The 15,002-nt window shown below is 39.5% G+C and overlaps 1 protein-coding gene across 4 annotated transcripts in view; it reads left to right on the forward strand.

The window, feature by feature from the left end:
• Positions 1-15,002, forward strand: part of HIPK3 (homeodomain interacting protein kinase 3) — a 64,984-nt gene that overhangs the window by 33,569 nt on the left and 16,413 nt on the right. For all 4 annotated transcript variants that reach the window (XM_053390462.1, XM_053390490.1, XM_053390471.1 and 1 more), the window contains exons 3-5: positions 12,375-12,498; positions 13,137-13,256; positions 13,975-14,061. In XM_053390462.1, the coding sequence (XP_053246437.1) occupies positions 12,375-12,498; positions 13,137-13,256; positions 13,975-14,061 (331 nt within the window). The remainder of the gene's footprint in view (positions 1-12,374; positions 12,499-13,136; positions 13,257-13,974; positions 14,062-15,002) is intronic.

Raw genomic sequence — 15,002 nt, forward strand, 5'->3', positions numbered from 1 at the left:
TGTGGTTGTAAAATTCAGTCATTTCAAATTTTTTTAAATGATGTGTATTAATGTTAAAACTAATCACTGAATGCATTTGAAGGCAGTATGGACTTAAACCCTGGTTTAGTGTCACAAAAATGAGCCTAGCCTCCCACCTGTACTTGTGCTCCCTTTTTTTTCCACCTCTTCCTCCAGCATGACACAGAGGAGGAGTTTAGAAACATTTGCTTTTAGCTGGCCATTACTTCCCACGTTGTCCAAACCCAAAATTGTGAATTAACAAACCAACTCTAAACCATGGATAAGGAACCTCACTTCTTAATACTGACCTTAATTAGTGTTAAGACACAATTCACTGCTGCAAGGTATGATGGTCACCACTTTATTTGGCTTTAAAAGAGTATTAGGTAGATTTTAGTGGAGGCTAGACCTCCATGATAGCTCAGCAAAGACTCTCATAAACTATTTCAGTGTAGAGCCCAATACTGTACCTTTCAGGTATACATGTTCCCATGAAGGAGGGCTTGTGTGTAGCTTGAAACACGTTGGGTTTTTGGTTTTTAATTTAGTTGTGTGGAGATTTCCACTGACTGGTTTTTGTGCCACTTTTGTTTTGGGAACTCATAGTAGAGCATCCATGTTGCATGCAGAAGTCCAAGGTTCAATCCCTAGCATCTCCAGGTAGGGCTGGGAATGTACCCAATCTGGAATTCTGGAGAGTTGCTACCAGTCTGCGTTGACAGTTCTGAGCCAAATGGACCAATGATCTGCATAAGGCAAATTCCATTGTTCCCATGTCTTCTTGGTCCATGTTGGAAATGGGACACTGGATAGGTGGGCTGGTTCATCAAGGCTGTTTTTAATGGCTAACAATACAAGTTAGGAATTGCTAATTTACAAGGGCCTTGGTGGGAGGAGCTGCTTTTAAAAGTTCCATTTTAATGCTCATTTTTGGGTGGGAAACCTTCACTTTGAGAGAATGACATGCTTAGGAAGACAGTAGTATTTAAGCATGATTGCATACTGTCAAGTGTTTCGGCAAGTCAAATTATATGTGTGTAAGTTTTTGGGGTCAAAATCTGTCTGTCAAAAATGTTTGTTGGCAAAGAGAAGATTGTTTGCCTTACCATGGTTTTGATATTGACACTGGGGCATGCGTACAGCCCACTCTGTTGGTACACTCTTACCAGGGTCCCTGGTGTATTGGGTTGATTACATCTGGCCCTAATGCAACTTTCCGACATTCAGGGACATGTAGTCTGTAGGGACCTCCTGCCTCTGTATAACCATGTTGGATTGCAGGAACTAATTTGTTCTGATGTAAGATTGCAAGCACCAATTTGCCTACATTTGGTTTTTAAATTACTGAATAGGTTGGTCCAGGAGGCCAGAAATATAGTGGCCATTACATTATACAACATGCCCAGGGCTGGCCTCTATGAAATTTTACCTCTTGTCGTATAGCTGAAAGGCTTCCAACTTTTGGGAAAAGACAGTAACAGACTAAAATAATTTGCTTGCATCACTCTGTTATCTCAGATTTGTTGTTACTCTGAGTTATAATTCTATTAAACAGCCGACCAATATTTGGCCAGGCAGTGTGATCTCTTTTAGAAGTAGAAAGAAAGAAAGAAAGAAAGAAAGAAAGAAAGAAAGAAAGAAAGAAAGAAAGAGGTGTAGATTTTTAAATAAATCTGGACATATGTTTTTGCATGTTGCATGCCTCTATCTTGTTCAGTATTGAGTCTGACACTGTTGTAATAATATTATGATGTTTCCTTCTATAAGTAAGGAAGCAGAATAGTTTGTAAAAATATAGCCTACTGGCAGGCAGGTGAATAATTATTTGTTTTAGTAGGCTTGTATTTTTGACTGAAGTTTTCAAAGCAGCTCACAATATTATAAAAATTCAATGAAGGATGCCAAAAGTTTTGTAACAAAATTTAGGCAACTCAACTGGAGAAGGAGCAAGCTCCTGAAGTTTTTTTTCTGTCTGTCTGCCTGCCTCCCCCTCTTCCTCCTGGAATCCTTCCCACATGGCAGATGGCATTGTGGCAGGTGAGGGGACAGGCCAGTTGTTTGACTTTTGTATGCTTGACTGTCACAAGAAGACATTCTAAGGTGATGTCATAGGTCCATAAGCTTTCCATTGTGTGTCTGTATGTGTTTGATGGGTAGGGGATAGATAGGATTCAGTTTGGTTCCTTTGTTAGTGAGTTTAATGATATCCTCAAAGAGAAAATAATTAGACACATTCATAACTAACAGTTGTAATTGGGAGCTAATGTGCTGTACTGAAAAGACAAATGATGTATTCGGATCTTTTTAGGAATGCTACACAGCTAGAGAAAATCAATTTAGAGAATTAAACGGAGACTAGCTGGAAACAATTAAGACTCTCAAATGCATTTTAGACACAGAATTGCTATTGTAATTCCATTATAGGTGAAGGGTAAGCATTGGCAGCTGAAGCATGGGGAAGCTGAAACAGGTACAGTAGTAAAGAAAGTTCAAATCACATGGCCAAATTCATGCTTTTATTCTCTCTCTCTCTCTTTTTTTTTGCTAAAGTTGAAACAATGTGTTTGCCAGGTAATTTGTATTTATAGCCTTACATTACTTATGTAAATTAATTACAATTTTGTAGCTTGCAGAATACTTGCAGAATTTGAGGGTTTGGGAGAAAGCGTAGCTTCACTGTAGGGGTGAGAAATATGCGTCAATGCAGAGTATGGGAAGAGGATACGTGGAAGAAACAGAATCGCTAGAAAGGACAAAGAATCCCTGTCTTTAGAGAACTCTGGAGATTTATTTATTTGTTGTTTTGGCTTTGCAGACACTATATGTCAACATCCAACATGGCAGCCATGAGAGTTAGGAGCTTGGCATGTAGTACATAATCCACTTAATTTAGAGTTTTTCATTTGAGCATAGGGGACTGCTTCACAGTAAATAGCTTGTATATTTCAGCTTTATGTCTTCAGTGACTGCTTGACAGTCCAAGGAATACACATTTGTATCAGAAGCGGGGTGTTGTCTTGTGCTTGTTTGGGAGCAAAAGCTCTTACTTAGCAGGCAAAAGCGGCTGCTGGCCAAGTAATGAAGCCAGATGTCTGTGGGAAGACCTGTGTGGCAGAAGAACCTGCCCCAGAAATTTCTGTTTTGCTGTCATATTTGATGCAAGGTGGGGTTTGCTCTTTCGTCACTGCCAAAATTGCCAGGACCTGAGCAGGCTTCACACATTGGATGAGAGTGGAAGATGTACATGTGGAAGCCTTCCTGTTCTGAGACTGTAAACCACTTTACAACTGTCAGCTTTCAAGATGTAAGGCTGACTTTATTTGAATATTGTTGTTTGCATCAACATTAGACATTCCAGGTATGCTCAGAAGCATACAGAGAATTGGGAACTTAGGAAGAGTGTTCAGCTTTAGCCAGTGCTTGCGTTCTCTTCCTGCCCAGCTTGGTTAGTGTGGGAACTGGGATATGTTTTATTTTATTATCTGTTTATTGCCTCTATAGCTCAACTTCCCTCCAAGGAGCTCAAGGTGGCATACACTGTTCTCTTACTCATTTTGTCTTCACAACAACCCTGCAAGGTAAGCTAGACTGAGAGACAGTGATTGGCCAAAGATCACCAAGTGACCTTTATGGCTTTGTGAAGTTTTTAATCCTGGCCTGGCAGATCACAGTCTAGCACCCTTAACCACTACACCAGGGGTCAGCAAACTTTTTCAGCAGGGGGCCGGTCCACTGTCCCTCAGACTTTGTGGGGGCCGGACTATATTTTCAGGGGGGAAATGAACGAATTCCTATGCCCCACAAATAACCCAGAGATGCATTTTAGATAAAAGGACACATTCTACTCATGTAAAAACATGCTGATTCCGGGACTGTCTGTGGGCCGGATTTAGAAGGCGATTGGGCCGGATCCGGCCCCCGGGCCTTAGTTTACCTACCCATGCACTACACCATTAGCAGACAAGATGATGGATGACGGTGGGGAAACTACCCATGGCTGGATGTTCTTTCAAGCTCTCAAAAGAAGTGTTCGGTTTTCCCAAATGCAGCACAGCTCATTTCAAATTGAGATGGGCTGATTTCACAGCACTCCTCTCTACATTAAACCAGTGGGATGTAAAGTGCCATTGATTTTGTTGAGGCTCAAGCATGCTTAATGTTTGCTGGTTTGTGCCTTTGAACCCTGTTGCTCTGTATTATGCCTTTTAAAACTGTTGATGAACAGTTGGATTTCATTTAATTAGCCAGACAGTCATGTGTCTCTTGAATATTCGTTGGACCAGGTTTTAAACTGCATTTGCAGAGCAATTTCATGATAAGCTTTTCTAATAGACATGCATACTGAATAGCGAAAACAGCTTGATAGGGTTGTTCTCGAAATGATGACTTGACAGTATCTCATAGCAGTGGAATCCAGCTATCAATTGTGTGCTAATCCAGCTAAGTGGAGAGTCTTTCCTAGGAAAATACAGTAGTCATGTGAGCAAAATCATTGGTTGTAAAAATTGCTACCAGAAATGCAAACATCATTTTAATGTATCTATATGTAAATATTATATGCATTTTTGGGTAATGAACAAACCGTATTTCTGGATTGGTTTATTTATTTACCAAAATTTATATACTTCTTGATTGTAAAACAAACAAACAACTGCCCCCCCAAAGTTTACAAAAATATAAAGCATTAAAATTATGAAAATCATCTTCAAATGTATTCAGTTATACTTTTATAAATCAAATTGACCATTGATTAATAAATTGCATTAGTGTGATTTTGTAAAAAATAGGGTGCTTATTGGAGCATCCAATAAATTGAAATAATTTGTCTTCATAAAACAATGGGTCAGATATTGTAACTAGTGGGGGATCTTCCACTAGGACTCCTGACCCACAGTTGAAGGTGTGAAACAATTTTTAAAATCCTCCTCTTCCCCAAATCTCAAAGCCACACACTCTGTCCTGTCTCATACACATTTTATACTTCTATGAACTTATAGAGGCTTGTGGAAGTATTTCTGTCCATGTCCTGTTTTCAGGTCATTCAGTCTTCTGCACCACTCAGCGAATCTTAACCCCAAAGTATAGCTGTATATACTGTCATTAGGCAGAGAAAAAACAGTAACAGACATTTGAACATTAGGAGGACTGCTGTCTTTTCAGATTCTGCTGGTCAGGCACCTTCTGTTGTTACCAGGGCTATCCAGCAGACACTCTTATCAGGTTAGGGAGGACTGCTTGAAACCCCTTCAGAACGGTCCTGTACCATGTGGTAGCCAATTAGAATCATACATCTGTTCTGAGCATGCTCAGAGCTGTTTCCATGAAGGGCATATCTCATAGCTTTTAGCCTGTTCTGGTAACTAGAGAAGCAACAGGGAGCGTTACTTACTTCACTTTTGTTTCGTTTAGTATTTGTTTTGTGACTTAGCTATAGAGAGAGAGAGCAGGTAAGCAATTTACAGTTGACACAGTGTGAGTCTCTTTCTATAATTAATATATGTTTGCTTAATCATGCTGCATATAATTTTTTGAATTGGATTGGGAGGAACAATGGTGAATGGCTTGTGTATTCAACAAATGCCATATTAGCCATTTTCCTGCATTCACTTATTGAAAGTGGCTGTAGCTGCTGGGCAGTGCAGGTTGAGCCCCGTGCAGTTGTATTTGCAGAAAAGGTGCGTGCATGTGCTTCCAACAAGCCCCTTCCCTAGCTTAAATTCAGGTTATCTTGAAGGCAGAATGGAGTAAAAAGCTGTTGCTAGTATTTCTTGCTACCTTTTTTTTTGGAGTGTCAGTGAATATTTGAAATGAAAAAATATGAGTTGTATGCCTGTCTCAGTATCACATTGACTCCAAAACCTTTTCCTTTCTTTCTTTTAAATATATATTTTTATTGCTTTTCCAATATTGTTCCAATAACAGCCTCACTATAACAATACCAATTTTATCCAATTAATACTATTATCAATGCCAGTTATTCAAATATCAAATTATACAATTTAACTAAACTGGACCCCTCACATGCTAGAGTTGATGAGTTCATTCTTCTACATTTTTTCTGCATTTCAAAATTTTAATAATTTCCATTACATTCTATTCAGATATAATAATCCCTTATATAACAGCTACAATTGTGATTTCAATTTGTGTTGGTATAATAGGTAATTTATAAAGTTTCAAGTGAGGAACTATGGCTGTAATTCTTATTCTTTTCTACCTCCTTTTTCACTGGAAGATGCTGTCCTTAATCTCAGACATAAGAGGCTGATTGTGAGTAGTCTAGTGTAAAATACTCTGCACATGAGCAGAGATGATTACTTCACATTTTCAGGACTAAGCCATACATTGCAAATAGGTTCTGATGTGCTCCAGCTCAAATGAAACAATCATTTTTTGTCTATTGGTTGGAAAACTTTGTTCTTCTAACTTAGAATCATAGAATCATAGAGTTGGAAGAGACCACAAGGGCCATCGAGTCCAACCCCCTGCCAAGCAGGAAACACCATCAGAGCAGTCCTGACATATGGTTGTCAAGCCTCTGCTTAAAGACCTCCAAAGAAGGAGACTCCACCACACTCCTTGGCAGCAAATTCCACTGTTGAACAGCTCTTACTGTCAGGAAGTTCTTCCTAATGTTTAGGTGGAATCTTCTTTCTTGTAAAAACTTAGTGTTTTGGATAATATGCCATAAAAGTCAAAATGATTTTTGTGGGGAGGAAAACTGCATGTTCCTTACACTTGAAATGTTTTTCTATTTGATTAGTTTTTGGGCAGTGGATGTGTAGGTGTAATCAGTACAGGAATTGAAAAACATGTCATGTGGTATGCTTACTAGAGGCCTCTTACATGTAAGGTCTTCCCCATTCTATAGATGTGCAGAGAAAATCTTTTTGTTTATTTACTGAGGAGACAGTGGCATTCTGCACACATGTATTAATCCTTTAACAAAAGTTTGGTTCCTGCAGGCCTCTGGGTAATCCAAGATGTTACTTTGTGGTGAGATCACGGATTGAGTGCACCTGTGTTATCTGGTATGAACTGGGCTCCAAAGCCACTATGGCAGCCCAGGTAATTGAAGGAAATGCCTTCGTGGTGAGAGAGCACATTTCTCTCTCAGTTCTGGAAATTTACTGACAGCCCAGTATCCGATTGGCTAACTTGGCCACCATTTTTTTCTTGCTTGAGCACATGCCTGTGCTGTTCTATTCCTGTGGTATGGTATCATTGCCTTGCCACTAGACTAGAATAGCTAGATTTATTTTTCATTCTAACTTGCATTCTCCCCCTTCCTATTTTCCAACAGTATTCTTTTATTTGTACTTTTTCTGACCTGTGTTTTTTGCATTATTTTTTAACCACCTCACATAAATTTGATGTGTTTTATTCTGGAGAAGCTGGGTCCTTAATTCCAGTGTTTTGGCCTTCTTTAACTGCTACTGCATAGCATATAAAGGACGGTGCTGTGAGCTACCAGGACCTAGGCATCCACATGAAAGTTGGTATGATGACAGGTGTGAATGTTAGCTCACTCGGAGTAGTTTCTGCTTCTGAGCAGTCTCTGCATTAAGTTAGATTCTTCCAACGTGGTTAATATATCAGCAGTGATTGACCGAAGAGTCTCGTTTGTCTATGGAAATGGGATATGTTTATGTAAGTAGCAGCTGCTGTGATGGGGAAAGGGCCCTACAGCTAATTTGCCCACCCACCTGTGGTTCTGCCCTTTAAATATACCATTCAATGTAGCTGTTAATTTGTGACACCTGTGAGCAAAACAAATGACTGAAACGAGAGATGTGTTTTGATTTACATTATGATTAACAAATTATCATGTTTTTATGGCATAGATTCCTTTAATGATAGCATTTCATTGTGTTAAATGGATGGGAGCAGAGTACAGTGGACCCTCCAGATACGAACTTAATTCATCCTGGGGGTCCGTACTTACCCCGAAAAGTCTGTATCCAGGGGGCGCCGTTTCTGTCCTTGCGCGCTGCGCGATAGAGCTATTCTGCGCATGCACTCATGGTGAAATCCGGAAGTATACACTTCCAGGTTTGCCACGTTCGCAACCCAAAATTACGTTACCCGAAGGTAACGTAACCCGAGGTACCACTGTATATTCTAGTACATACTAGTGGACGTTTGCATTCTGCATTAAATCTGCTGTGAAAATGAATTATTAGCTTGTTGGCAAAGTACGGAGGATGCCTTAACGTTAGTTACTCACTGGCGGTAGAAGCAAACATGGACCCACAGACGTTGGCTTACCTTAATAGCCAACCAACAGTTTGTGTTGCCAGAACCCACTGCAAAGGGCAGGGTTGTGTCCCTGAGCTTGTGCTGCACTTCTCTTTTCTCCAAGCTCATCTGCTTTTAGATGGCTTATCTGAGGCACTAAAAGTACCCTCAAAGGTACAGTGAAACACAGAAGGGCCACAAACCGCCTCCCAAACAGGGAGCTGGAGCTGGTGGTGAGTGATCATTCCTCCAGTTGTGCTGTATATTTTAAGCTGCTGTAAGAGCTTCAGCAACGCAGTGTGCCAAACCTAAGATCCAGGTCTCCTCCTTATTGAGTAGGTGATGTCGGAATGATTTCTGCCCTTGCAATGCAAGCATGTTGGTTTTGCCTCAGAAGCACAGAGCTGGGAAAGGAACAGGGTATCATCCCCATGGTTGTATTGAGATGTTCCAAGTGCCATGCAGGGCAACATTCAAAGGACAAGTTTCAGCTCTCCTGTTGAGCTTGTGGGAAGGGAGGAGGAGGAGGAGGAGGAGGAGGAGGGGGAGGGAAGGTCACCATTCCATTGTGTTGTGCTTCAAAAGCTCTTTGAGTATCTCTCTGATCAAAACTAGAATAGTGATTTACCTATCCTGAATATACTTCTTGCACCCCAAACCCAAAAACAAGCCAGTATTTGGGGGGATGGATGGGAATGCACACTGCTGTTTCATTTATCCCTTTTTTGAAAAAAATAAAAATAGTGTGCTCAATGAGCATCTTTTAACTTTTGTTTGGTTTTGCATATGAAAAAATTAAACTCTAATTAAACTTGTGCCAAAGGTTTGTTTAGGCTCCACCCAGCATAATTCAGTTTTTAGGCTTAGTTTTGTTCAGTCATAACGACTAAACTTTGTTTCACCAGTTGTCTCTTAAGAGACATACAATGTACACAATTAAAATATCATGTAATTGGTACAATTAAAATATTGTACATAAGAGGTACTATAGATATTTATACCTTAATATAGATCTGATGAGTAGATTAAGTCATCATGCATTGTGAACATTCAGGGCCAAATTATTGTAACAGTATTGTGAGTGTCAAAACATTTATAAATCATGGTATGCATATTCCAGAGCAAATTGTTGTTGTATTAGCTCTGTAATGTGGCATAGTTGTCTTACAAATATTAGTATCTCAGTTGCAGTTAGGCATGGTGTTCTGCTTTCTTGATTTACTAAAAGCAAAATGTTGGAAAGGATTGCCCAGAATTCGTTATTAATTTGAAATCTCATTTACTGTCTGGTTGGTCAGTCTTTTAAGTTTCTCCTGAGTGACTGAGTATAAAAACCTGTAACAGCTTCTGCAATCATGACATGAGATACTTCTAATGTGGTCCTCAGAACTAAAACACCCCCCTTTCTAAAGTAGTGCCTTGCTGAAGTGTCTGCTAAAAATAGTCATTCCATCACTTCAGAAATATTTGAGCTATTTAAATTCAACATGTAAAAATACCACAATAAAGAGATTTTGCTGCTACCATTTTTGGCTTTTGATGGGAATCTTCTTCAGCATGATTGTCATGCCATTTTAGGAAATGAAACAGGTTTTAAATATATAGAGTCTGTAGTGCATTATACTTTTCTGGAAGGCATGTGACTTTGAAGTTCTCTGAATTAACAGCTGTCTTTGGTAGTCTTCCTGACTTTAAGCTGCTTGAAGGATCATTTTTATTTTTATGGCACCCAACTGAAATGTCAGCCAGACCACATTGAAAATGCAGTTTTTACTTATTCCATTATTAGCAATAAGTTCTTGGCTACATATTAATGAGAATTCACTTGTTTCTTTGAACTTGTTTCTTTCTGTTTGTATTATCCAACAAAGGGTTGACATTCAGAAGTTGTTGATTCATGGAAACAATGCTGCACTTTTTATAGCTTTCATTAATTTCACTTTTCTGATCACATCAGGCAGTTTTCCTTCCTATACTAATTTTTCAGTTGGATTATATTCTGCAATTTTAAAGTCTTGAATTGATTTACCGAAAAATACAATCAGATGGGCAATGGATGAATATTCTGTGTTACAAAATATGCACATGTTTGGATCCTAATATTTCATGGCACATGTGGAATCTCCCCTGCTCCAACCCATGTGGATGTTATGGAGTCAGTTATTAGGGAGGAAACTCTCTGGACTCAACCATTATTACCATATTGGCCTGAAGATAAGCCGCACTCCCCCCCCCCCATTCCAACTGTGAAAAGTTAAAGTGCAGCTTAGATTTGCGACCTTACAAAAATTGGCTTTTACAATATTGCTGCTGAAACAGACATACGGTAAAACGGAATGGATGTGAGTGCCTGTGGAATTTTAAAGGAGTGACTTATATTTGGGTATTGTCTTTTCTTCTTCTTCCCCCTTGAATTTTAAAGGTGTGACTTATTTACAGGTGTGGCTTATATTCGGGCCAATATGGTATATGAGGAAAAATTAAATTCACAGTCTTTCTGGGCTTTGTATGTAGCCATTATAGATGTTCAGAATGAATTGGTTCCACTGTAACACACTGACCTGGTGTGCACACAATGAATCATTAGGAAAGGGATTGAGAACAATATTGTTAATACCGTAATGTCATCATATAAATCTGTGATATGGAACTACACTTGAGTACTGTGTATGGTTCTGGTTGCCGCGTCTCAGAAATGGTTTTCAGAGAGCTCAGAAAGGTTCAGAAAAGGGCAGTGAAAATAATGAAGGGACTGAAGCATCTCACCAAGAGATTTTTTTGTTACAACATTTGGGGATTTTTAGTTTAGAAATGAGGCTGCTAAAGGAGGGGCATAGCAGAGATATATATAATTATGCATAGTATGAAGAAAGTCGATAGGTCTCTACCATAATACTAAAACCTGGGGGCATCCAATGAAGATGACTGTTAGGAGATTCAGAACAGAAAATAGGAAGTGCTTCTTCACACAGCACATATTTAAACTCTGAAATTCATTAACACAAGATGTAAAAGGGAACTAGACAAATCCATGGCGAATCAGACTTATCAATAGCTTCTAGCCATGATGGCTGTGTAGAGGTGATCTGCCTCTGAATACTAGTTGTTGGGCATACCATGTATGGAGAAGGCTATAGCACTCAGGCCCTGCTTGCAGGTTTCTCATAGGCATCCTGTTGCCCACCAGGATACAGATGACTCCCCATTTATGTGAGGGTTATGTTTGGAACCTCCCTGCGAAATAGCATAGAATGGGGAGCCACCTGTATCGGCTCAGCTGGGCATACCACACTGTCCCTCCAGCTCACCAAATGCGTAAATGAAGAGTTGTCTGTCTTGGATTAGATGAGCTTTGTCTGATCCAGCACAGCTGTTCTTATGTAAGCCATGGTTTATTTAGCAAGTGTGGTTTCTTTCTGTCCTAGTTCATCAGCCTAACCATGGGACACACACATTTTATAATCAAGCTTCTGCCCAATAAAGAAAAAGTGCTACACTTCACAGTCAACAAAACATCTGGATTCGTGCAAATGTTAGGAACAAAGGCTAAATAATAAATTTAATTGATGTATAAATAATAAATTCAGTAATTGTTGGGAATGGGTGAACTGTAAATTTAAATAAAGAAATATTTATGGCCTAACCTTGTGCCCATGATGCATTGTTGAATATGCTTTAGAATCCCTTTACTTTGGTTTTCAGTTAATTTTTTACTAAACTTTAATGCTAGCACACACTTGAAGAGCATGTCTCCATAGATACTGCTATGTGCAAAGTAAAGCACAATGCAAGTTCTCACACACATTCAGGTGAAAAATAAAGCACTGTGTGAATTTACTACAGAATAAGTGTCAACTTTTTTGTGTTTGCAGTAAAAATAGCCTAGACACTGAAAGCCGCAACTGGTAAAGTATGATGAAGCAGAATAACATATAATTTGTAGATTCCATGGCACATAACTAGTATGGTCTGCATGGGAAGATGGGGGATTTAATAAGAACAGTTTACCTTACAGAAAAACAAAGTTATTTGACTTTTACAATTATTTAAATAATGTTTTCTAAATTCCAGTTATTATTCAGGTCATTGTTTTTATGTAGAATATCCATTAACCACCCCTGTTTTATTTGCAGAGCACCAGAAATCATATTGGGTTTGCCGTTTTGTGAAGCCATAGACATGTGGTCACTGGGCTGTGTGATTGCTGAGCTATTCCTTGGATGGCCACTGTATCCGGGAGCCCTCGAATATGACCAGGTAGTAGAAACTTGATGATCTGAGATACTTTTATCTGTTTAAGTCTGCAGTTTACTCAGTTGGAGTTCAGAGTTCATTGATTTTGTCATATGATTTTGAACAGACGAAATAATTGTGCACCAATATTTAAAAACACCAAGAAAATGGTTTAAAAAACTCCCTTTGAGTCAAGATCTTGAAGCTTAAGCAGGATAATGCTGGTGCGGGCATTCAAAATGATAACTGTATACACTACGATTACACCTTGTGCGCGATTTCAACCTTGTGTGGTTGAAAGCTGGTTGGTTGAAATCCCGCAAATTAATTGCAAAGAGCTTAAAAGCTTCTTTTTCACTTGATTTTCCCAGTGTGGAAAGAGCTTTCAAGTTCTCAGAATTTCTTACTGGGTTCTGGGATGTTCTTGCAAGAACTCAAATGGGCCTGTGAGATCTTGCAAGAGCCCACACAAGAGCATTCCAGAGCCTACTTAAGCAGGCAGAGAGTGTAAAAGCTTACTTGGAAGGTAAGGGTGGTCCCAAGGGGGCAGCTCAGGTATAAACTCTTTTGCGTGTACGCACCATCCCTGGAAGTAACCACCACTCAAGACGCAATCGTACAGCAATGTGTTTGTAAAACTCGCACTTCTTTGAACTTTTCAGATTCGTTACATTTCACAGACACAAGGCTCACCTCCAGAGCAGTTGTTGAACGTTGGAACGAAGACCACACGGTTTTTCTGTAAAGAAACAGATGCACCATATTCTAGTTGGAGATTAAAGGTACTAAGAATTCTTGAAAGCGCAGACAGGAGTTCCTGCTGTCCATGTTTTTGGCTATACATGTGCCTTCAAGGAGGAATACAGCTGAAGCAGAACAGGGGGTATATTTTGTGAACACATGGTTGGTCTGTATTGGTGGCTGATTGGAAGAAGCAGTTTTGTGGGAGGGGCCTAGGAAGCACATCCCTCTGTGTTGGCACATTGCCTTCCCGCCAGTTGTGCTTCAGGCAAAAATAGAACTCGATTGGATCTCTTCACAACTGCAGCTTTAGGATCCTTATTTCATCAGCCTCCCTCACTTGTCCTCTGATGTCATCACATAGCAAAAACGGATTGGCTGTATGGTCATGTCACTATTACTCTGCAGAAGGGTTATCTTGCAAACAAAGTGGTATTAAGGGTTGCAGATTGTCAGGAGAATGTAAGGTTGCCAAGGGGAAGGAGGACTGGAAAATGTTTTGGCTTCTTCCTTCATACTGAAGGAGAACATTTGGATCAACTCTATAGGAACTAAGGTAAATGGCATAGCTGATTAAAGTGAGTTGCCCCGCACACCTCTCTTAGACATAGAACATTTCCATTTCCAAGGCCATATTTTTACAGCAATAAACAGAAAACACAGTGATGCCTGCTGTAGGTTGCTATTGCTTTGTGCCGCAGAATGATTTCCTCCCCGGTATATTAATAATTAAACCATCCATTTCTTAAATTTCTGAAGACACTGGAAGAACATGAACGAGAGACAGGGATGAAATCCAAAGAGGCCCGAAAGTACATTTTCAACAGTTTGGATGAAATAGTGCATGTGAGTACATTCAGATGCATTTAATGTATACAGTTTGTGTGTTTTTTAATGTATTAGCTACCATTTGTGACTAGCTACCTCTAATTTCACTTGTGGGAATTGCTCCCCTGTATCTACTTTCAAGATTTCCCCTTTATTTTAATTTGGGGTTTTTTTTTTACTTTAAAATACCTGATGTCTTTATATCCATACTCATCCATGGTAGCTTCACCAGTGCCCATGAAATTCATGGAGTTGCTTTCCCATTATGACAGTTTTTGTTTATTTGTAAAGCATCACCTCTTTAAAAGTTCCAGTCTCCTTTCTGCTGCATGCCAGTCCCACCTGCATGTGAAATATTCCCCCCCCCTACTAATTTCAATGAATAGCTTTACAACCTAGTGACTACATGGCTAGGTAATTAAAAATAACACTTGACATTTGGCAGTTTCCTTTAATTTACTACATTTTAAAAAAATGAACTGTTCATAATCCATGGTTTGAAGTTGGCTTGTTTTGAAACTTCCAGAGTTTATCCCAGGTTTACATGTAGTGACAAACCAGAAAATGAAATTTAACTGTGGTGAAGTTCTGCTCCAAGCCACATGGAATGTAGAGGAACCATGAGAGACTGAGGCGTTACACAGGCTCTTTTCTGTTTGTGCATGTAGCACTAAATCATGGCTTAGCATTCCGGGCCAAATTCATGAATGAATCCCACTAGTGGAAGCCAGTGCAATATTGTCTACCAGTGCAGCAGAGCTTTGTGCCCCAAATTGGCTTGGGGAATTGAGGAAACCCCCCAGAAAACTGCATAGGACGGAGAGAGAAGAGGCTTGTGCTGACAGAAAAAAATCCTTTGTGCTACATTGAATTCTTCCCTTTGTGTGAATGCAGCCATTTAGGTTCTAACCATATTTTACAAATACTGTAGTTAGTTAGTTAAGTTGATATTTAGCCTG

Source organism: Podarcis raffonei, chromosome 1, assembly GCF_027172205.1.
Source record: "Podarcis raffonei isolate rPodRaf1 chromosome 1, rPodRaf1.pri, whole genome shotgun sequence".
NCBI lineage: Eukaryota > Metazoa > Chordata > Lepidosauria > Squamata > Lacertidae > Podarcis > Podarcis raffonei.